This window comes from Pleurodeles waltl, chromosome 4_1 (genome assembly GCF_031143425.1).
Source record: "Pleurodeles waltl isolate 20211129_DDA chromosome 4_1, aPleWal1.hap1.20221129, whole genome shotgun sequence".
NCBI classification, from domain to species: domain Eukaryota; kingdom Metazoa; phylum Chordata; class Amphibia; order Caudata; family Salamandridae; genus Pleurodeles; species Pleurodeles waltl.
In genome coordinates this window covers 1,000,001,309-1,000,023,786 of record NC_090442.1, presented here as the reverse complement: position 1 = coordinate 1,000,023,786, position 22,478 = coordinate 1,000,001,309, and the positions used below count along the sequence as shown (strand labels likewise).

At 43.4% G+C, this 22,478-nt stretch overlaps 1 protein-coding gene across 1 annotated transcript in view; it reads left to right on the top strand.

The window, feature by feature from the left end:
• Window positions 1–22,478, top strand: part of PIK3CG (phosphatidylinositol-4,5-bisphosphate 3-kinase catalytic subunit gamma) — a 271,650-nt gene that overhangs the window by 66,708 nt on the left and 182,464 nt on the right. The window contains exon 3 of the mRNA XM_069229845.1: window positions 19,135–19,200. Coding sequence (XP_069085946.1) covers window positions 19,135–19,200 — 66 coding nt within the window. The remainder of the gene's footprint in view (window positions 1–19,134; window positions 19,201–22,478) is intronic.

Below are 22,478 nucleotides of genomic sequence, written 5' to 3'. Positions count from 1 at the left end.
AGTTACTGCAGTGCATGAATAGTAGTCCTTTAGCAAATATCATTCCTTTGATTTGTCTCAGTCACATAGTGTAACACTCAAACAATGGCTTAGGGCTCAATTTCATAAGGACTGTTAATACCCACACAATTTACTCCTTAACGTCTTCATGTGAATAAAGGAGATCCAGGATGTTCATCAAACATTCAAAAGCCCTTCTGAGGCACATCTGTCAATGTTTTGAGGCACTAAAGTCCCGGACAAAGCTAAGAGGAACTTTCACACCGGAATGAAAGCCGTCGCCGCCTGCATGGGGGAGAGCTGTCTCAAACTCAACTTAGACAAGACCTAGCTCATCATCTTCAGAAACTCCACCTCAGCCTGGGATGACTCCTGGTGGCTCACATCGCTCAGCACCCCGCCTACTTTGACTGACCATGCCCGCAACCTAGGAAACATCCTCGACTCTTCCCTATCGATGACCCAACAGGTAAACACAGTCACCACTTCCAGCTGGCACACCCTGCGCCAATTCCACAAAATCTTCAAATGGATCCCTGTCGACTGCCGCAAGATAGTCACCCATGCCTTAGTCACAAGCAAGCTCGACTACGGCAACGTACTATATGCCTGCAACACATCAAAGAACATCCAAAAACTACAACTCATCCAAAACCCCGGCTCCAGACTCATCCTGAACCTCCCCTGCCAGGAACACATCTCCCAAAACCTGAGGAACCTCCATTGGCTCCCAGTGGAGAAGCAAATCAACTTCAAACTACTCACCCACACTTACGAGGCCCTTCACAACATCGGACCGGCGTACCTGAACCATTGCATCTCCTTCCATAACCCTGCCAGACCTCTCTGCCCAGCAGGCACAGACCGCTAGCCCACGCATCTGGAAAACCACCGCCGGAGGAAGATCTTTCACCTACCTAGCAGCTAAGAGCTGCAACAACCTGCCCAGGCACCTCAGACAGAGCCCATCACTCACAATCTTCAGGAAGAACCTCAAGACCTGGCTCTTCGAATGAGGCACAGACCCACCACCAGCGTCTTAAGACCCTCATGGTTGAGTGGTCGCGCTCTAAAAGAACTGATTGATTTACTGATCTTCTGATTAGGACTCTCCTTCATCAGGACAACAATTCATTTTTATTTTGTCATTCTGATTATGAGATATTCACAAATCCAACCGACATAAAGCCCTTTTATTGTTCAAGGAGGAATGTTGGAATAAAATGCTTTCCTCTTTATTTTTCAGGGAACTCCAAGCTTATTTTAATCTCCTTAACTGGATGTGTCCAATATCATAATCCTCTAGTGGCTGCTCTGACCTTTTAATGGTACAAATAAAACTCAAGGGCTAAAGGACAGCGGCAGCTTTTATATCTTAGTGGCCTTAAAATGAAGCTGGTCAACTGAACAGATGCCTCGGCCTCTGATGCAGGAAAGTGAATCATGTAGTGATCAGGAATGACATTTGAGACAGACCTGGAAAGACCACAAAGAGATGTAGGCTTTTGTTGGTCTTTACCCTTGAATTCATTCTGTACCATTAAGTTTAGTCTCACTGGTGCGGAGTTAGGTATTGTACTTCTGGAGATCATTAAATCAAATTGGCGATGAATGTTATGAAAAATAAAGGAAACTGTACATTATGACACGTCCATCTCATATCAGTGCTCTTTTATATATTAAATAAACAGGAGGCCAGTCACATTCAACAAAATGGGGCAGCAAGCCTTCAACAACACCGCACATCCTGCCTTAGTCCCAATCGTCAGTCAAGATGAAAAAGTCCCAATATATGCACAATACCAAAAGCACCTGCTGCTCCCAGAGTGCGTCCCCAAGAGAGGCAAAACATCTAATGAATATAGCTGGTAGTGCACCAATACAATATGTTTCCATCAATTTTGAGTCCAAGTCCCAGATATATGTTCAAAGCTTCTTTATTTTCACCAATGATACATAGCAGCACAGCCAACGCATTTCGTTCACTTCCTGTGAACTTCCTCAGGGCACTGATGAATGAAGACTCCAGTACAACAACTCCTTCAACTTGTATTATACCATATCAGTTCCTCAGTATTCTGTATATGCCTCCAGTTCATATATTCAAAATGTGTACTCCGTTCATTAGACACAGGCCACTATTCCGCACAGGTGGACACCATAATACGTGTGCTCACATAAGCACCATGGTCCCTCACTCGTGTGTTCTGAAGAGCGGTGAGCAATGCCTTCCATAAGTACCTGGCACAGATGTACATTATATTGGTTAGTGGTTGGGTGATGCACTTTATGCCAATCTTCTTGTGTCTCTACAGACCTGTTTAAGTGCTAAACTATCAAATGGCTATGATTCTCTGAAAGATGACAAAACCCACTGAAGAGACCTTAGGCAGCTACTACCTAATTTTGCAAAAGAGTAGAGGGAAATGTATTGTGTTGTTTTGTTTTGTAGCATTTGTGTAATGTGTCAAACCCCCGGCAGCACACCAAAGTGCTTACATTAGCCAAATAACAGCCTATCCAGTTTGTTTTGCATGGTTGTTTTTATATTGTTGCCTTTTTGGATAGCCATTGGTTTTGTGTGTGAGGTTTTGGAAATGTATTCATGTTGCATTTAAACTTTAGTGCGCATCCTCATTATGTGCAGCAAAACAGTATAGCATAGATAGTGTTGGGCTTGCAGAAAAGTACCATCATCCTCTAATCTGACCTGTTCAAGATCTTTTAATGTGTTTGGGATCAGCCAGGTGTATACCACACTCCAAATTCAGAGGAGACATCAATGATCCTTATTTATTTTTGCAGGGATCAAATCTGTATCTTGGTAGAGATATTACCACCAATGCATATTTTTCTGAAGGGGACAGGAGTGGAGCCAGTCCAAAACAGAGCATCCTTTCTTGGGAGTTTATCCTAGTTTTATTTTGAGGAAGATAAGTCACATGCTGTGGAAGGCCCTGTAGGTGCAGCAGAGATTCTTGAATGAGATGCATCTGGCCACAGGCAGACAGTTAGAAGCTTCTTGGCTGGGGTGATGTGCTTGTGCATATGTAATTATAGGACTTGTCTGATAAGCACATTCTTGAGAATTTTGGAGTCTTTGCAGCAAGTAGAGACTGACACCAGTGTACAAAAATCAAGCATAATCAAGACATAATAGGCCTTTTGCCCTGTTGGGACGATCCCGGTAAGGGAACCTTATATATGGAAACATGTGGCATAGAGAATAAATGGTGAAAAAGGCACATCACATTGTTTGCAGCATAAGGGACAGGTGAGAGTTCATGACTAGCTGAAGGCTCCTCACTGATAATGAGGTGGGTTGCATTTTGTCCTGTTTCCATAAATGAGATTAGCCATTTTTAATTAGGTCCACATGTATACACCTTAAAGATGTATATATTCAAATAGTGTAGATTTGGATCTATGCAGAAACAGAGAATCTCACATATGGAAACAGGACAAAGTACAATCCATCTCAACCTGAGTGAGGCTTTGACTAGTCCTGAAATCTCACCAGTCCCTTACGCTTTTGATTTGGGCCCTATACCTTTGCTGAGCCGTGGAACTGCTGGGTGCCGGCAGTTTCTTCTGTGGCTCTATGACCTCTTGATATGCCTTTGTATAAGGGTCTCAGCTTCTACATCTACAGCCAGCATTCCCCAGAGTATAAATCTATCAGACCTTTCAGTCATCTTCCCATTCCCTTCCACTTCTGTTTCGTGGTGACTTGCACAAATATGCTTCAAAGGTGGCTTACTAACCACAGCAGCAGCCATTTCATTGGTATCTTCATGCTTGACCAATTCCTTCAGCTGAGTTACAGAGACATGGATGAATTCTCCCTCGGGGACCAACGGCATTGGATCTGAATTCACATTCTTTGAGAAGGACAAGGAAGGAGAGGTCACGGAGGAAGGGAAAGTAAAGATGCAAGATTGGAATTGCTCTGAGAGTAAATAAACGTTTGTCTGGGTTTCCGGTAATAGTTACTCCTATGCATGTGCTTGTCACACACTTGGCCGTGTGTTAGCTGAATCCTCAGTGTGGTACCACGGTTCGCCTGTCTCCCATGAACCAACATCTTTCATTGGACCTAGGCAACATCCCAAGATATAGGTGCTTCAGTGAGGCTGAGCTTACGTCCTATAGTCTGCAAACAGAGGCAATACAGGCAGCTCTGACTGCATAAAAGGCAACTGCATACAAACTACTGTACCCGCCCCAGAGTGTGCATTTCTCTTTAGAATGCCTGCTTGTACAGGGCTCTCGTTCATTCAGTAAGCACCTGCTTCAGATTGATGGCTTGACCGTTGTCAGTGCACCACTCCAGCAGGTCGTCTAATCTCACCATGGCCCTATGACGTAGATGTAACATTACGTCAGCTCCACGAGGCAAGAGAGCTTCCTTGGGCGAAGCCAAATACCCAATACCAATGGGCATCTCACCTTCCATGCCTTGGGACACTGTGCTCCGTGCTACATTGCCATTTAAAACCAGGAATTTGACTTGCTTTGGCCTTACTGAGCCCTGAGTCTGAATTGCTGCAGCGCCCAAGGACAGTTTCTTTTGCCAGCTTTAGCGGCGGGCTGCAACATAAATACATCATATACTGGTAACATTTAAATGCTTACCACACAGATAAAAAAGTGTTATTTTTATCTGCTCAGGCAGGCCAGACATGAACATCAACTCACACAGTAGCCAGGGGTAAAGGAAGTGAAATCACACACCATTTGACTGTTACATTCATTCACTCGTGGTTCGATATACCCACACAAACGCACATACACACTCTTTCTCACGTAAACACACTCTCACCCACAAGAATGCACACAGCATACATTTAAACTCATTTTTTACTTACCTCAGCTGTGATGACGCAGAAAAGAAGGTTCGACATATATTCATGTACACCGTGTAACCGACATATATATTGAAGTGTGATTTTAAGTAAAAGAAATAATGTACGAGGGAAATTGTGCCCTCGGGGTAGTTCGCCATCATTATAAACGAGCTTTATTAATCATGAAGTATTAAAAATGTACTAATCTGTCATAATCGCAAATGTATGCCATGATTTCTTGTTTGAAAACTGTTTTGCTTAGCTTAAATTTAGTATAGGCTTTGGCCTAGTTGCCTGGCTTCAAATTCTAACTGCGTGATTCTTTTTTTCCTTGAACTAATGAAACATATATTCTTGCTTGAAGTTGTATTTTTTCCAGTAGAAACTGGCTGGTACACTTATCTCCAAGGTTTCGTGCTAGGCCGGTTACATCCCCTTTGATACTAGGTCAGTCTCTGCAGGTGCGGACAATGAAGGTACAGATAGTAAAATAATTGGCAAACCATGATACAATTTGTGTTCCAAGGCGCCAAGGACAGTGTATGCATAAATGGGCGCTAGTAAAAGACAATTTTTGATTGGACAATTTGAAGCCAACCTATGAACCCTCCAATGGAAGACCCTACAGAATTTGGAATGTTTCTTACTTAAACCCACCGGACAAAGAGAAGTCAGCCATTTTCCTTGATGCCAGTTTGAAGCCTGATGCCAGACTCCATTTTGGACGACACCCTGATACCCTTTTCTCTATTTGAGAGAAAGAGACTTAAGAATTCTCACCCTAGAGACTTTAACTTTGATTTGCCCCGTCTTGCCCATGCAGTAACTTTGCCCCATTCTCCTTGCCGCTGCAAGGGAGCTTGCCCTTAACTTTGCCCCCTTTTGAAACTTGCCCCATGCTGATCAACCGGTACCTGAAGGACGAAGACTTTTCTTGAATGCTGATTGTATTTGGTAAATATGAAAGGATAAATGTATTATGCATTGTGTTTTTCCTTTTAGGTACCAACTGCTATATTTTTGATAGGATCCTAGCTAGGAAGTTTTCCAAATTTGTGTTGACTAAATTTGTTCTGCATGAAGTCTCACATGCCAATGCTAATTAGAGGTTAGTCGAGGTATTCATTCAATGTACCATGAAGAATTGAAATTTTGTTATGCTGACCGAATGTATGCAATTAGTCAAATACAGTTAGTCACATTGGTGATTTGCATTGCTATAACAGAGTGTATCATTATTCAGATTTTGCGAAGATTGCGTTTCTTCCGCCGTTATGGACAGCTAGTAATGTTCATATACATATATCAATTGGTTTTGAGACATATATATATCGTGCTAGCTTTGTTAATATAGGGAAATAAATTCACTAACTTTTAATAAACTGGTGTGGTTATTCATGACTGAAAGGTCATGGTGCGCCGAAACACCAACTGTTATTGATTTCCGATGTATTATATTGATCTATTAATTGAGTACTGATTACCGATTACAACAGTTATTGATTATTGATCTGAGTGACTCGACTATTGAGGATGAGGAGAGCCCGACTCGGTTAAAAGATTCACCGACCTCCAACGTGTCCAGGTACAGGTAATTTATAAGGGCTGGACGCGTTATCAGTAGATGGTAGCAGAGATTGATGGTTTAGCCCTTTGGGATCCCATCCGAACAATAGACAGAGTCAGGCTAGAATTTTCTTTGATAAAACAAGTTGGAAAGATGATGATGCCCTAAGTCCGCGATGACCTTCCCGGGATCTCGGAGCTTGCGAATGAGGAACATGGAGGTATGAGAATGGTCTCAGCATTTCTAGTGACGGTATGAGTGAAGTTAGGGTTTCGCGCTTGCACAGCTTATCGCCGCAGATTAATTGAGAAGTTTGTGAGGATTTAAGGAGTTAAAAGATATTAGAGGAGTGTTCCTCCAAAGGTGTGAGAGTAGTGAAGTTTTCGAACTTCACGTGTGTGTAGCGCTTTGAGCAGAAAAAATTGTCCACGTTGTTGTTGATGTTGAGACGGGCCCTGCGAGGTCAAGAGACTCCGGAGTATGTTGAAAAGTGTATGTGACACTTGTTTGATGTTGTGATCTGGTCGGTTTAATAGGTTGATCGGGCGTGGTCAACAAGTTGGTATGAATGTTGCAGAGTGAAAGAAAACTTCGACTTTGAGATTTGACGAATTCTAAAGTGCACTAGAATAGTTCACTGATCAGTTGAGAGTAAAGTTTGCGGGTCAAATTTTGCTTGCGAAAGTGGGAAACCGAGAAAGATGGAATAACTGCAGAGGCTAGTGAAAAATCCCTAAGGTTTCTGAAGCGATTGTATTACCTTTCCTGTAGTAAACCGACAGATCTGTTTTATTCTTTTGGTTAAGTGCTCGCGTTATATTGCAGAAATTACTTTATGAGTGAAGCCGAATGAAAAGAGGACAAGCCGCGGGACTTTGTCAGCCGCAGTGTGTGAGTGTGACGTCACTAGGAGCCGCGCTGGGATAGGTCGGTTGGTGAGAAGGGTCGCGCACAGATTGGACGCAGTCCGTGAAGCGCAATCGGAAGGGGAAAGGCAAGCGAAGAGTATTCCGGGAATTAAAGTCACTTATTGATTACATATTTTAGAAAAACAAAAGACGGAAAGATGAAATTTTTCAAAGCATTTAAGAGTGCCATGAGGGGAGACGTTTATATTAAAGCAAATGTAGGAGAAGAAACACCGCCTGAGGGTACACCAGCTTACATCGTCATTGAAGAAAAGGGTGTAGCGCCATGTCTATGGCTAAAGCAATGGTGCAAATTAACAGAAAAACATGGAAGTGTAGCGTTCCCTATCCACGGGTCGTTTAACCTAAGGGTTTTAGAAAATCTGAGATTTGCGCTATACGACATGAAAGTACCTCCAAGGCCGGCACAGTTTGAGGCATTAGCAATTTGGGAGCTAATAGCTAGAAACCAACAACAAAAGAAATTTGAGACAAGAATAAGAAAAGTAGAAAAGACACTAGCGGATGCTAGATGGGACAGTACACAAAAGGTTTGGAGATCAGACGTATTACAGGGAATTAAATTGTTTCCAGCGATTACCGAGGAAGCGGAGACGGAAGGAAGGAAAGCCACCTGTAAGACAAACAGGAGTCAGTCCAGGGAGGGAGAGAGCAATAGGAACTCAAAAAGGGGAGACGAGTCAGATGATGAGGAGTTCATTATACAATTGCTGAATGATCGCCCACCACCATATGTGGAAAGCGAAAAAGGCTCGAGCATTAGTACTGCCCCTCCAGAGCCAATACAGGGTAATGTAACACCAAATTTGAGGGTATCTCAGAGACCGAGCAGCTCTGACATGCCTTTCTCACCACGAATACCACGGATTCAGAGAATGTACCCAGACGTACCAACATTGAAACCTGCTGATAACTATCAGCCACAGGTTCAAAGGCACTATTGCGATGAGCATAATGTGGGAATGACTTCCGATTCAATGGCGCAGGGAGGACAAAACTATCAGAGACCGACATTGATTCAAGCTGAATCAACACAGTTCTCGATGCCCCAAAAGCAGACACCAGAAGTGCGAGTGGTAGAAAGCCAGTTAGGTATGCCAGCAATGATGAACCACAATGTGGGGATTAACATGCCACAGAATTCGGGGAACAGACAGAATCCAGATGCAATATCTCTACCTATCACTGTAGGCCCACCAGTACCACTGTACATACAGGCAAATTCAAGCTCCAGCAACCAAGGGTTAATGATACAGAATGGGACAGGGAGAAGATGCATAGAAACCACTCCAGAGACAACTCCGATAGCGGCACTGCCAACTGGATCTGGGTCCTTGTCGGAATTTAGTCCAATTCCAATTTGTGCTCCGTCAACCGTGGTAAGGTCACATCCACCACTATTAGTACCGTTAACCTCACAGACTGAAACATTACAGAAACCGTCAATGGCAGTTGATGTAACTGCCACATTGATGGGACTGAACGTGCAACAGTTGACACAATGGTTCAACAGCCTGAACTCCCCACAGAGTACATCAAGCGGGAAGGGAGAAGAATACCTGAATAAAATAAGGTTGGGGATGGAGGCAGATGAACTGGTAGAAGGAACAATGGGTTTGAACAGATTAGAATCATACACAGAGGAAGAACTAAGATACATGTGCCCTAGGATTACAAGAGAAGTGAGCAACATACATAAGAAGTTACAAGAAATTGCAGACAGAAACGAGATCGATATAGGTAAGACCAAACACCTGAGCAGAAGTTACAGGTTAGACTTCGAGACAAAAGGTTTTGAACACATGAGATCCGCAGGGATGAAAACACACCTTAAAGAGATCCTGCAGAGTGCACAGGTCTGGAGATGTTTAGACAAGTGGGAAAGCAGGTGGGTCAAGAAAAAGGATAAAAAGAAGGAAAATACTTCAGAACGGAGTGAGAAAAAACAACATAATGACGATCTGATAACCATGCTACCAATGAGAGAGACAGCAGGGGGAAAACTTGTGCATGTACCATGGCACAGGTGCGATATTCAATCCTTTACGGATGACTTTCCCAAATTGAGAGAGAAGCCGATAGAGTGGTATCAACAAACGGATAGATTTGTGAAGCTCGCGAAGTGTCTCTGGGAAGACCTGAATACCTTATTTGAAATTGTGGTTCCGGCTGATTTGTGGGAAGATTGTAAAAGGGCTGTAGGTTGGCCGACGAGTGAACCAGAGAGAGATAGGGACACAGGTGCGCCATCACCTATGGTAATGAGTTTGTACCACAAGGTGATCAAGCACTTGAAAACCAAGGTTGCGTCGAAAAATGTGGATTGGCAAAGGATTGACAGGACCGCTCAAGAGGTTAAAGAATCTATAAATGCGTATTATGAGAGGTTGTTGAAAGCGTTTAAAAATTACAGTGGCACGGAAACGATTGAGCCAAAAGACATGCTCCATTTTGTGTTCAGGTTTGTGGAAGGGCTGAGACCCGAAATCAGCCAGATGATTAAATCGCATTTGATTTGTTGGCAGTCAAAGTCGATCGATGAAGTGTTGAATTATGCAAAATACTGCAGTGATGAGATTGAGACAAAGCAGAAAAGATTGAAGGAAAAGGTGATGGTGATGCAGCTCAGAGCAGCTCAGACAGGTTTACAAGGTTTACAAGGGTTTCAACAACAGATGCCGCAGCAGCAGCAACAGGGAAATGTTATGTTTCAGCCGCAGATGAGAGGCAGAGGTCGAGGAGGTTTTGTGAATAATGGTCCTGATTTGAATACCGTTATGATTCCAAATGGTATACAGGCAATGAAGAAGGTGATGCCATGTCACACGTGTGGAATTGTCGGGCATTGGAAACGGGAGTGCCCAATGATGGTGCAGGAAGGTGTAGGTCAGCAAAACAATGATGTCAATGCATTTCAGACTATGAGAGGACCGAAACTGAGAGGTCCGAACCCAAATTTTCAAAACAATATAAACCAGATGCAGGGTCTACAACCCATGCAACCGCAACAGGTGCAAATGCCTCGTGTGCAAATGACGCAATTGCAGCCAATGCAACAGCAGTTTCCTATGGTACCTAATCAGCAAATGCAAATACCCTTAGCACCAATGAATCAGCAGCAAGCAATGCTTCCTCAACAGGTCACGGGTCAAGGAATGAATCAAAATGACACAGTACATCAGTTCCCGTTACACAGTGAGAATGGAATAAACGATGCATGGGAGAGTGAAAGTTCAGATGAGGAGGGAAATTGTGTGCTTGCAGCATCCTTGGAAGTTGATCAAAAGGGCCCGTATGTGGAGGGAAGAGTTATGGGCCATCGCGTTTCATTCTTGGTTGACACAGGAGCTACACGTTCCACTGTTAGGAGCATTGAAGTACCAAATCTGCCACTTTCAGGGAGAACAGTTCAAGTAGTGGGAGTAGCAAACAGGTACCTGACGAACCCAATCACAGATCCAGTACAAGTCAGAATTGGTAACTATCAAGGGTCACATAATTTTGTGGTATGTGACTCAAGCCCGATATCACTGTTAGGGAGAGACCTATTGTGCAAATTGGGATGTTCGATTATGTGTTCGAACGATGGAATTAGAATTCAGACGAGCAGTGATGGGGAAGAAGAGGACAGTGTAGAAGGGGATGAGATGGAGACTATCGATGAAGAGTATCCTCTGATTACCCTTTTTCCGATGATCACTGAAGCAGATATTCCAGCTGAGTTACAGGAAACAGTCGGAAAAGAAGTGTGGGATATGACAGGAAAAGAGGTGGGATTGATGAAAGGAGTGGAACCAGTGAAAGTGACCGTAAAACCCAATGTAACCTTTCCCCAGACCCCACAGTACCATATGGCACAAGACACCCTCATGAAAGTCGCCCAACTCATTGATGAGTTTGTAAAGCAGGGAGTACTGAAAGAAGTGTTAAGCTGTCCATGGAATTCACCGATTATGGGACTAATAAAGCCAAGTGGAAAGGTACGAATTGTGCAGGACTTGAGGAAAATAAATGACATAATAATTAAATGCTGCCCTGTAGTACCAAATCCAGCTGTGATAATGTTTCAAGTCCCTTGCGATGCCGAGTGGTTCTCAGTCATCGATTTGTCACAAGCATTCTTTTTGGTGCCTCTTCATGAGGACAGCCAATTTCTCTTTTGTTTCAAATTCTTAGACAGAGTTTACAGTTGGTGTCGAATTCCTCAAGGGTTTTCGGAGTCACCGTCAATTTTCAATCAGATTCTAAAGAAAGATTTGGAAGCGTTGGAATTACCATTCGAATCAACCCTAGTACAGTACATTGATGACTTACTGATTGCATCCAGGACAGAAAGTGACTGCACAGCTGACACCATTGCCCTATTGAACCATTTGGGAAGAAATGGACACAAGGTGTCTCCTTCAAAATTACAATTCTGCCGGAAGAAAGTGAAATATTTGGGTCACCAAATAGAGAAAGGGTCACGGAGAACAATGAAAGAAAGAATAACAAGTGTACTTCAAATGAGTCCCCCAAAGACGAGGAGGGAGGTGAGGAAGTTTTTGGGAATGGTGAGTTATTGTCACCAATGGATTCCCAACTTCTCAACTCTAGCAAAACCTTTACTGAAACTGACCCAGAAGGATGCATTGGATGAAATTGAACTAAAAGGAGAGGAGATGGATGCTTTTATTGAATTGAAAGAATGCATGTGCAGGGCTCCAGCTTTAGGTATGCCTGACTACACAAAACCTTTCACATTGTTTTGTCATGAACGTGATGCATGTTCCTTGTCTGTCTTGACCCAAGCCCATGGTGGCGTAAACAGACCAGTAGCATATTTTTCAGCTACTTTGGATCCGGTCGCAGCAGCACTGCCAGGGTGCTTGCGCGCCGTAGCCGCAGTTGGTATCAGCCTCACTCAGAGTGAAGGAATAGTGATGGGACACCCTTTAACAGTCATGGTCCCTCACTCAGTCGAGATACTTCTGACACGTTCCCGAACACAGCACATGACTGGTGCTAGACTCACAAGGTACGAAACAATAATTCTGGGATCACCTAATGTGCAGCTGAAAAGGTGCACTACGTTGAATCCAGCAACCTTGTTTCCCAGTGAAAATGCTGAAATTGAGAACGCTGAAGACATCGAGCACGACTGTCTTCAGGTGACTGAATTTTGCACCAAACCAAGACCTGATATCAAAGACACCCGATTGGAAGAGAATGATCAAATCATTTTTGTTGATGGTTCATGTTTAAGAGATGCACTGGGTGTATTGAAAGCAGGGTACGCTGTATGTACTGTAACAGGTGTTCTGGAAGCCTCTTGGCTTCAAGGGGTTTACTCAGCACAGGTAGCAGAATTGGTAGCCCTTACTAGAGCTTGCCAACTTTCTGCATTGATGAAAGTTACTATTTACACTGACAGCCAATACGGATTTGGAATAGTGCATGATTTTGGACAATTGTGGTCACAGAGAGGCTTTATGACCTCTTCAGGATCACCAGTGAAAAATGGTGAAAGAATAAGAGAATTGTTACATGCCATTCAGTTACCAGGGGAAGTAGCAGTGGTGAAATGCAGTGCACACTCGAAGGGACAAGACTATGTTTCCCTGGGAAATGGATATGCGGATCAAGTCGCAAGGTTTTGCGCATTGAACTGTATATTGCTCAGGGATGAATGGAATTTGATAAGTGAACCAGAACTTGAACAAAGCGAAATCTTTGCTCTAAAGGTTATAGATACAATGGACGAATTGAAATCCTTACAGAATGATGTCAGTGAGGATGAGAAACTCTCGTGGACCAAATCACAATGTGTAAAGAGACTAGATGAATTATGGGTTTCAAGTGAAGGGAAATTCGTTCTTCCAAATCGCCTTTTGACACAGATAGCCAGATTTTACCATGGACAAGCTCATCTTGGGAGGGATACCATGATTAGGTTGTTTAAAACTGATTGGTTTAACCCCAAATTCCGTCAAGTTGCTGAAGCAGTTTGCCACCGTTGCGTCATTTGCCAACAGATGAACGCAGGGAAGGGAACCGTAGTAAATTTGAGCCACATTGGAAGAGCAGGGGGTCCATTCAGCAGGATGCAAATGGATTTCATTGAGATGCCTGTGCATGGAGGCTTGAAGTATGTGTTGGTGGTTGTGTGCATTTTTAGTCACTGGATTGAAGCATACCCTACACGCAGAAATGACAGTCTCACAGTTGCAAAACTACTCTTGAGAGAGTTAATACCACGTTTCGGATTCCCGATCTCTTTAGAATCAGATAGGGGAAGTCACTTCAATAATGAAGTAATAAAATTGCTTTGTGCAGCACTGAACATTGAGCAAAAGCTGCATTGTAGCTACCGCCCTGAAGCATCAGGTCTAGTGGAGCAAATGAATGGCACATTGAAATCAAGAATGGCGAAAATATGCGCATCAACAAACTTGAAATGGCCCGACGCATTGCCTTTGGTGTTAATGTCAATGAGAAACACCCCTGACCGAAAGACTGGACTGTCTCCACACGAGATTCTCATGGGCAGAGCTATGAGACTTCCAGTAGTTCCTGCAAATGCACTTTTGAATATTACAGATGATATGGTGTTAGACTACTGCAAAGGTCTAGCTGATGTGGTTCGCTCTTTCTCTCACCAGGTGGAGGCAACCACCTTGCCACCGATCCAAGGTCCAGGACACACCCTGAAAGCAGGTGACTGGGTCGTGATAAAGAAGCACGTGAGGAAGTCGTGTTTGGAACCCCGTAGGAAAGGACCTTTCCAAGTGATTCTGACGACTACCACTGCTGTGAAGTGTGCGGGAGTTCCCAATTGGATTCACGCCAGTCACACAAAGAGGGTATTGTGTCCCACAGACGAGGAAGTTGAAGCGCTGAAGTTACCAGTACCTGATAACAAAGTGCCAAGCGCTGAGACAGAGCGAAAAAGAACTGAAAGCGAACAGGCAGAAATAGAGGAGGGAGAAATATTCTCTGAGGACGAAGCAACTGATTCCCTTGGGGAAGACCAAGGAGGAGCCTCAGAAAGCGACGAAGCAGCTGAAGGTAACAAAGAGCCTGAAGCAGCTGAAAGTGACAAAGAGCCTGAAGAAAGTAACGGTGACCAAGGGCTCGAAACAGGTGAAGAAGCAGGAGAGCCTGATCAGAGGAGGGCTTTCCCAGAAGCAGACGATACAGAAAAAGAAAAGGAAAACCTGATTGACTCCCCAGAAGGAGGGGACAAGGCAGAACAGAACGAAACTGCTCAAAATCCTTCAGAAGAGATTGCAGGTCCATCAACTGGACCCAGTGCGAAAAGAAGACCAAGCATATCACCAGTAAAACTGAGAACTAGAGAAACGTTGAATGACAGTGAAGGGCCAAGAGTGAAAGAGAAAAGAAAGGAAGTGTCTGTCGTAGTACCAACACCAAGTGAAGAAAAGGACTTGGCCAAAGAGGAAAGTACCAGTGAGAAAGAATCAAAGAGAGATGCAAAATTGAAAAGAAAAAGGATACCGAGCAGGAGGTATTCCGGTCCGGAGTGGGCATACGTAGCCAATAACGATTGGTCAGACGAATTCGTATCCCTCAGTCTTGAGAACGAAAAGGCAGAACTTCATTTTGGAAATAAAAACTTTATGGACTCTGTAGATTGAAAACATTGATCACCTGATTGACTTTTCAACCGGCTAAGACATTGCTAACTTGATTGACTTTGAAACCGATTTTGAGACAACGCTGCTAACCGATAAGAGACTAAGCTGCTAAAGAAAACTGTGTGAACATTGAACTCGTTCAGCTTTGTAAATACCTGCAAACACGCCTTGATAAAGTGTCTTCAACTTTCTGATTCTATACAGATCATGACTAGCTTCACTACACAGGGGCGTAAAATGAAGTATTGTAAATACATGTGTATAGGCTTGATAACCGCATGCGTACTAATAATTGTAGCAATATTTCTTGGAATGCATGGTAAAAGTGAGAGTGAGACGAATGATGCTTCCACTTCTAAACCTATTATCGTTACTGAACTAACAGCTCTCAAGAGACTCGAGCAAGACGAGAGACACTTGCATGATAAGAAGGAACTTTCATCTAACGTTTTCTATCGCTTACTGAGTGAGTATGTTGAGACCATGGATGCGAAAGATTGTTATGTGTGTACACAAATACCTACCTCAGTAGTGGAGGGGGTAACATATCACAGCATGCCTCTTACATATGGAATTACATGTAGTATAGTAGCTTCCAGATTTTATGCTCAAAAAGACATTCATTATTTCTATACTAATTACGATGTTACTTTTGCATATGTCCCCATAATAGGGCACCTAAGTAAGATAGGTAGAGATTGGTCTGCCAAATTAATGAGGGAATTTTTCGAACCAATGTCCCCTTTCCACACAGCTCACGCACATAGGGAGAACCTTACATGCTTGCTTTCACCAGTAGAAATATAATTTTTAGACCGCACTGATGACAGAAAGAACGAAATGAAGGAGAAATTAGAGAAGGAATTGCACGAAAGGACATCTGTAGATAATTATGCTTTTGCCGCAATAAAGACACAAGGGAAAATAGCCTTAGATACATTGCATGTGGGAAGATTTTGTATACATAGATTTCCATCATATTATGACACAGTTTTTGTGGGAACGAGTGAATGTAAACACACATACGCATTTCAACAAAAGTGGACGTTCATGCTGAATGGACAAGACCCAGTTATTCCTGGAGTATATTATATTTGTGGACTCAACGCCTATTATCGTCTTCCTAAAGGATGGTATGGGAGGTGTTATTTGGGAATATTGTTCCCAAAGGTTTACCAACTAGATGACTTAAAGAAATTTCCAAGGCTGTCTGAATCACATCGTGTTCAGAAAAGGGAGACAGCTGCTGGTGTGGTAGGAGATATATTTGGAGCTATGATTCCTTCAGTAGGAGTCATATTGAATTCAATCAAAATACGAAAGTTGTCTACTATTGTGGATAACATGCTAACAAAGTTTTCGGGAGCTATAATCCTGATGGATGCTGAACTCGCTGCAGAAAGAGCTATGACTCTTCAAAATCGGCTTGCCTTAGACATTCTTTTAGCAAAGGATGGCGGCGTTTGCAAAATGCTTGGCACGCGTCACTGTTGTACCTATATACCCGACAACAGTGGAAAAATTAGAACAATGCTTACAAATTTAACTAGAGAAAGTGTAGATTTAAAGGAATTGAAAGAACCCGGAGTTTGGGAGAAAATTGGAAAAGGATTTGCTTCTGTGGGAAATTGGCTCAGCAACGTTTGGAACGGATTGTTACTAAAAATAGTAAAGGGAATATTAATAATATTAATTTGTCTATTAGGTTCTTGGGGAATATGGAAAGCTTTCAAAATGTTAAAAGCAAGGAACAAAAGAAAAAAAGAAGAGAAAATAGAGAACAAAATGGTGGAAATTTATAGGGAGAAGTCAAAAGGGACTAAAAGAAAAAGGGAATTGACTGAAGTGCCAAATTACTGTACAGAATTTTAATGGAATAAAATTTGTGGGTAGATTTGATGTGATGACATAATTAGTCATCAGAGGAGGGATTGATGACGCAGAAAAGAAGGTTCGACATATATTCATGTACACCGTGTAACCGACATATATATTGAAGTGTGATTTTAAGTAAAAGAAATAATGTACGAGGGAAATTGTGCCCTCGGGGTAGTTCGCCATCATTATAAACGAGCTTTATTAATCATGAAGTATTAAAAATTTACTAATCCGTCATAATCGCAAATGTATGCCATGATTTCTTGTTTGAAAACTGTTTTGCTTAGCTTAAATTTAGTATAGGCTTTGGCCTAGTTGCCTGGCTTCAAATTCTAACTGCGTGATTCTTTTTTTCCTTGAACTAATGAAACATATATTCTTGCTTGAAGTTGTATTTTTTCCAGTAGAAACTGGCTGGTACACTTATCTCCAAGGTTTCGTGCTAGGCCGGTTACATCCCCTTTGATACTAGGTCAGTCTCTGCAGGTGCGGACAATGAAGGTACAGATAGTAAAATAATTGGCAAACCATGATACAATTTGTGTTCCAAGGCGCCAAGGACAGTGTATGCATAAATGGGCGCTAGTAAAAGACAATTTTTGATTGGACAATTTGAAGCCAACCTATGAACCCTCCAATGGAAGACCCTACAGAATTTGGAATGTTTCTTACTTAAACCCACCGGACAAAGAGAAGTCAGCCATTTTCCTTGATGCCAGTTTGAAGCCTGATGCCAGACTCCATTTTGGACGACACCCTGATACCCTTTTCTCTATTTGAGAGAAAGAGACTTAAGAATTCTCACCCTAGAGACTTTAACTTTGATTTGCCCCGTCTTGCCCATGCAGTAACTTTGCCCCATTCTCCTTGCCGCTGCAAGGGAGCTTGCCCTTAACTTTGCCCCCTTTTGAAACTTGCCCCATGCTGATCAACCGGTACCTGAAGGACGAAGACTTTTCTTGAATGCTGATTGTATTTGGTAAATATGAAAGGATAAATGTATTATGCATTGTGTTTTTCCTTTTAGGTACCAACTGCTATATTTTTGATAGGATCCTAGCTAGGAAGTTTTCCAAATTTGTGTTGACTAAATTCGTTTTGCATGAAGTCCCACATGCCAATGCTAATTAGAGGTTAGTCGAGGTATTCATTCAATGTACCATGAAGAATTGAAATTTTGTTATGCTGACCGAATGTATGCAATTAGTCAAATACAGTTAGTCACATTGGTGATTTGCATTGCTATAACAGAGTGTATCATTATTCAGATTTTGCGAAGATTGCGTTTCTTCCGCCGTTATGGACAGCTAGTAATGTTCATATACATATATAAATTGGTTTTGAGACATATATATATTGTGCTAGCTTTGTTAATATAGGGAAATAAATTCACTAACTTTTAATAAACTGGTGTGGTTATTCATGACTGAAAGGTCATGGTGCGCCGAAACACCAACTGTTATTGATTTCCGATGTATTATATTGATCTATTAATTGAGTACTGATTACCGATTACAACAGTTATTGATTATTGATCTGAGTGACTCGACTATTGAGGATGAGGAGAGCCCGACTCGGTTAAAAGATTCACCGACCTCCAACGTGTCCAGGTACAGGTAATTTATAAGAGCTGGACGCGTTATCAGCTGCCAGGGAGGATCATATTCCAGCTAAATGTATTTTTTTATTACCTTAATAGTGAATAATGTAATACTATTCACTATTACTGTGTTCAAAAACTGACAAAAAACAAGGAAAGTAGAGTCCCAACCAGTGCCAATAAGGACGAGCTTCCCCTGTGTTTCTGGCAATGATTTTGCCACTTCTAAAGCCAGGGGTTGCAAATTGAATGCTAGGGGTAGCAAGGGACGAGCTGGGGTCGCAGCTGTGACCCATGGCGACTACTAAATGACGTCAACGAGGCCAGGCAGGAAATAATAGATTAATTTGTGGGGATGCTTAGCCCTCTACTCAGCAGAGGGTTGTGGCTAAATGAACTTTGCAAAACATTGGAGTACTTCTATGTCTCAATTAGAACTCACTCAGTGATCAGGGAGTGAGATGAGGAAGACGAGGCAACATTGTGGTAATGTAAAAGGTTCTGGAGTCATTCATACAACGCACACAAGACTTGATTGTTTCAGCAGTATTTTCCCCCAGGAGATAGCCCTATATGAAATCCTCTTTTAACTGAGAACGTGTTTTAATCGAATGGAAGTGCTTTTATTAAAATGTGCGTATTGTTAATGAAACCCTTTTGTGTTTGTGTTTCTTAGGCAGTAAAGTTTGAACCATATCATGATAGTGCACTGGCTCGGTTTCTTCTAAAAAGAGGATTACGTGTAAGTATATTTTCAGAAGTAAAATTACATATACCCTTTTTCTGCTGCGTCATTGCAACCTTCTGCTTAATTTGTGAAAAACAAAAAAGTGTGATAGTGTCTCAGTATTTTTCTTTGAATGCTGCAGATCAGTATCACTGCCCACTGCTGACACCAACATGCCTGGCTGGGATCTCCCTGCAGTAAGTACAAACACCGGTGTATGCCAAGTGCTCACACATTTTGGCGATCATTTCTAACATGGTGGTTCGGCACGCCATGCCGGCAGTGGCGGCTAAAGATGCCAGTTGGCATGGCGGGCCGAACCGCCATATAAAGAACAGGGTGACGGCCGCCAGCAGCAGCCGTCACCCACCGCCATGCTCCTGCCACCAGGCAGCCTGGCGGCAGGAGGAAACACCATCCGCCAGGGTAGCTGTGCTACCCTGCGGATAATGTTTCAAATGCCGCCAGCCTTTTCCTGGTGGGATATCCCGCCAGGAAAAGGCTGGCGGAGGGGGTGCCCCTGCACTGCCCATGCACTTTGCATGGGTAGTACAGGGGCCCTCGTGCAGGCACCCATCGCGTATGTCACTGCCCGATTTACGGGCAGTGACATGCGTGACGGGTGCTGCTGCACCCGCCGCACAACAACATTGACGGCGGCTACTCAATGTTGCAGCCGTGTTCCCCGCCAGGCCGGCGGGCGGAGACACTGTCACAGCCCGCCGGCCTGGCGGGGAGATCATTATATCGCCGGCGGGTTTTCCAGGAGCCTGGCGGTCGATGGAAAGACCGCCAGCCTGAACACAGCTGGAATTCCCGCCATGTTCGAAATGAGGGCCTTTGTTTGGCCCTCTCAGCATACTTTTGTGTTTTTGGCAGATGCACTCCCACTGTAGAAGACTGCTTTAGAAAAACAAAAAAAAGCTTGGGCTTGATGCTCAGGGAGTTCCCTCATTGTACGTGAGTCCTATTGTGTGTTTGCTTGGAGGGCCTGGACATGGAAATCCTAGTGATGGTCACCCTGCCCTATCTAGAATATAGCAAACACCACTGTAAGCAGTAGGACGCGGCTGATGGGACACTAGCTCAAGGATTTCTGCTGCTATAGCCAGTTGTGGTTCTACAAGTGGGGCTCCTCTATCTGTGGTTAGGGAACCTTGAGGATGCCACCATTTTGTAGTCAGATGCTTTGCTCATCCAACCTTGATCAGCCAAATACACTTTGTTTCATAAATGCATGGGAGCTCTTGTTGGGATTGTAGATGGCTGCAGTTTATTACATCACATTTATAGAGACATTACCTGGTGCATCAACATTGCATCTAGTGGTCATAAAATGTAGCATGCACCTCCATAACTCATGAACATCTTGAGTTCCTCTGTCTGTCTGTCAGTCTGCTTTATGACCCCTGATCAAGCACTGCCTCCTTTCCATGATGGCCTTCCTGGTCAGATACCCAGAGTTTGGTGGCTACTAGGCCCCTTCCCCTTGTTACCGATGGGTGGCCCCTATGACCTCCCAGGCTACAAGTGCTGTGGCCGCCCCCTGCTGCTGACCTTTTTGTGACCATCCCTGCCTGCTGAGATTGGGGTGCTAGTGGCAGCCCCCTTTTAACCCTGCATGATGCGCCTCGATTGGCTGGCTTGAAAGTCACTACCCAATCTGAGTGCACCTTTATTTGCGGGCTTGCCGCCCTCCCAAAGGTTTTCATCCCTGCCTTAGGGAGGTGTTGTATGCGGGCCTCCATCTGGTCTGCCTTGCGGACCAGCCTGCTCCTAGAGCCTTGAGTATGATGCTAGCTCATGTAACAAACAGGTTAAGGGCCTCATTTAAGACATGACGAGCAGTCTGCCAGTTGAGCATGGAACACACATTTGGCACGTCTAATGCAAAGCTAATAGCCTTGTGTTTTTTCTGCCCGCTTGGCCTTTGTTTTTCTTTTTCAGAAAAGCTCCTGCAAAGTGGGGTTTATTACTGAAAAAGTAAACTGCCCTTACATGCAGACAGTTTTCTTCCTGTGTATGAGGTTCGTTGTCTTTTTTTCCTACCCTGGACTGTCCAGGGGCGTAGCTTCAAAGGGGGTGTTTGGGGTGTTACACCCACGTAATAAATGTAATTTCTGGTAAAAGTTGGGTGGAAGGCCTTTTAATCGGGTATGGTGAAGTGTGTCGGATTTCACCACAACGTTTTACATACACACAGACAAAAACGCACACACTCTCTCCTTCTTTCTGTTTTTTGAAAGTCCTAAAAAAGTTATTTATTTCACAAAATATTATGTTGTCTCTTACTTAATACTCTTATCAATCCTCACTCCTCTTCCTTTTCACTGCCCCTGCTTATCTCAAAATGTATTTTCACATGATATGCCAGTGTGATTGTTGGAAAATCTTAAAATCACACCCTGCCAATGTAACTGACCCAGCTACGCCCTTGGACAGTGGCGTAACAAAGGCCGCCGCAGCACCCGCAGAGCCCGGGGGTCCTGAGCTCCAGGGGCCCCCCTCAGCACAGTACACTGTGCACGTGTGGCACGCCCTTGACTGGGTCCAGTGGGTCGGGGGCCCCCCTTAAGTTTAGTTTCACCACTGCTCCTGGGAGTGTCTTGCCTTGTACAGCACCCGAGCAGGGAAATCCAGAGATGATCGACCTGACCTAAATAGGGCAGGGTGACCTTTACTGTGAGATGATGTTCACTGGTAGACGGGCCACCACGTGAGGGAATTCTGCTTGTGCAGTTAGAAAACGAATGCTTTTATTTCAAGGTTGAATTTTACACTCTAGCAGTTTGGTATTTGCTCATTAGAAAATATTGCAACGGGTTCTCTCTTTATTGTGACACCAGGTTACTCAAACTTCAGGGTACACATCAATAAAAATACTTTTTTACTTTGAGACTTAAAACATCTGAAAGCAATAACCACTGTGGTGGGAATTACCATATTTTTAGTGGTATTCTGCCCGATGTTTGCCTTCTGTCGCTGAACCCGTTTTTTTTGGCCATAGGACTCTGTGCACTTTAACCCTGCTAACCCAGGTTTAAAGTGCCTATGCTCTCCTTTTTAAACAAAGTAACATTGGCATACTCCTAATTGGCACACTTAATATACTTATATGTCCCTAGTATATTGTGCTACCTATATCAAGGGCTTGTAAATTAAATGCTGCTGGTGGACTGCAGTGCTCATAGTGCCATCCACTACAGTAGCCATGTAAAGCATTTCTCCAGACCTACCACTGCAGCCTAGATGTGCAGTTATAAACTGCCACTTCAGCCTGGCAAAATAAACCT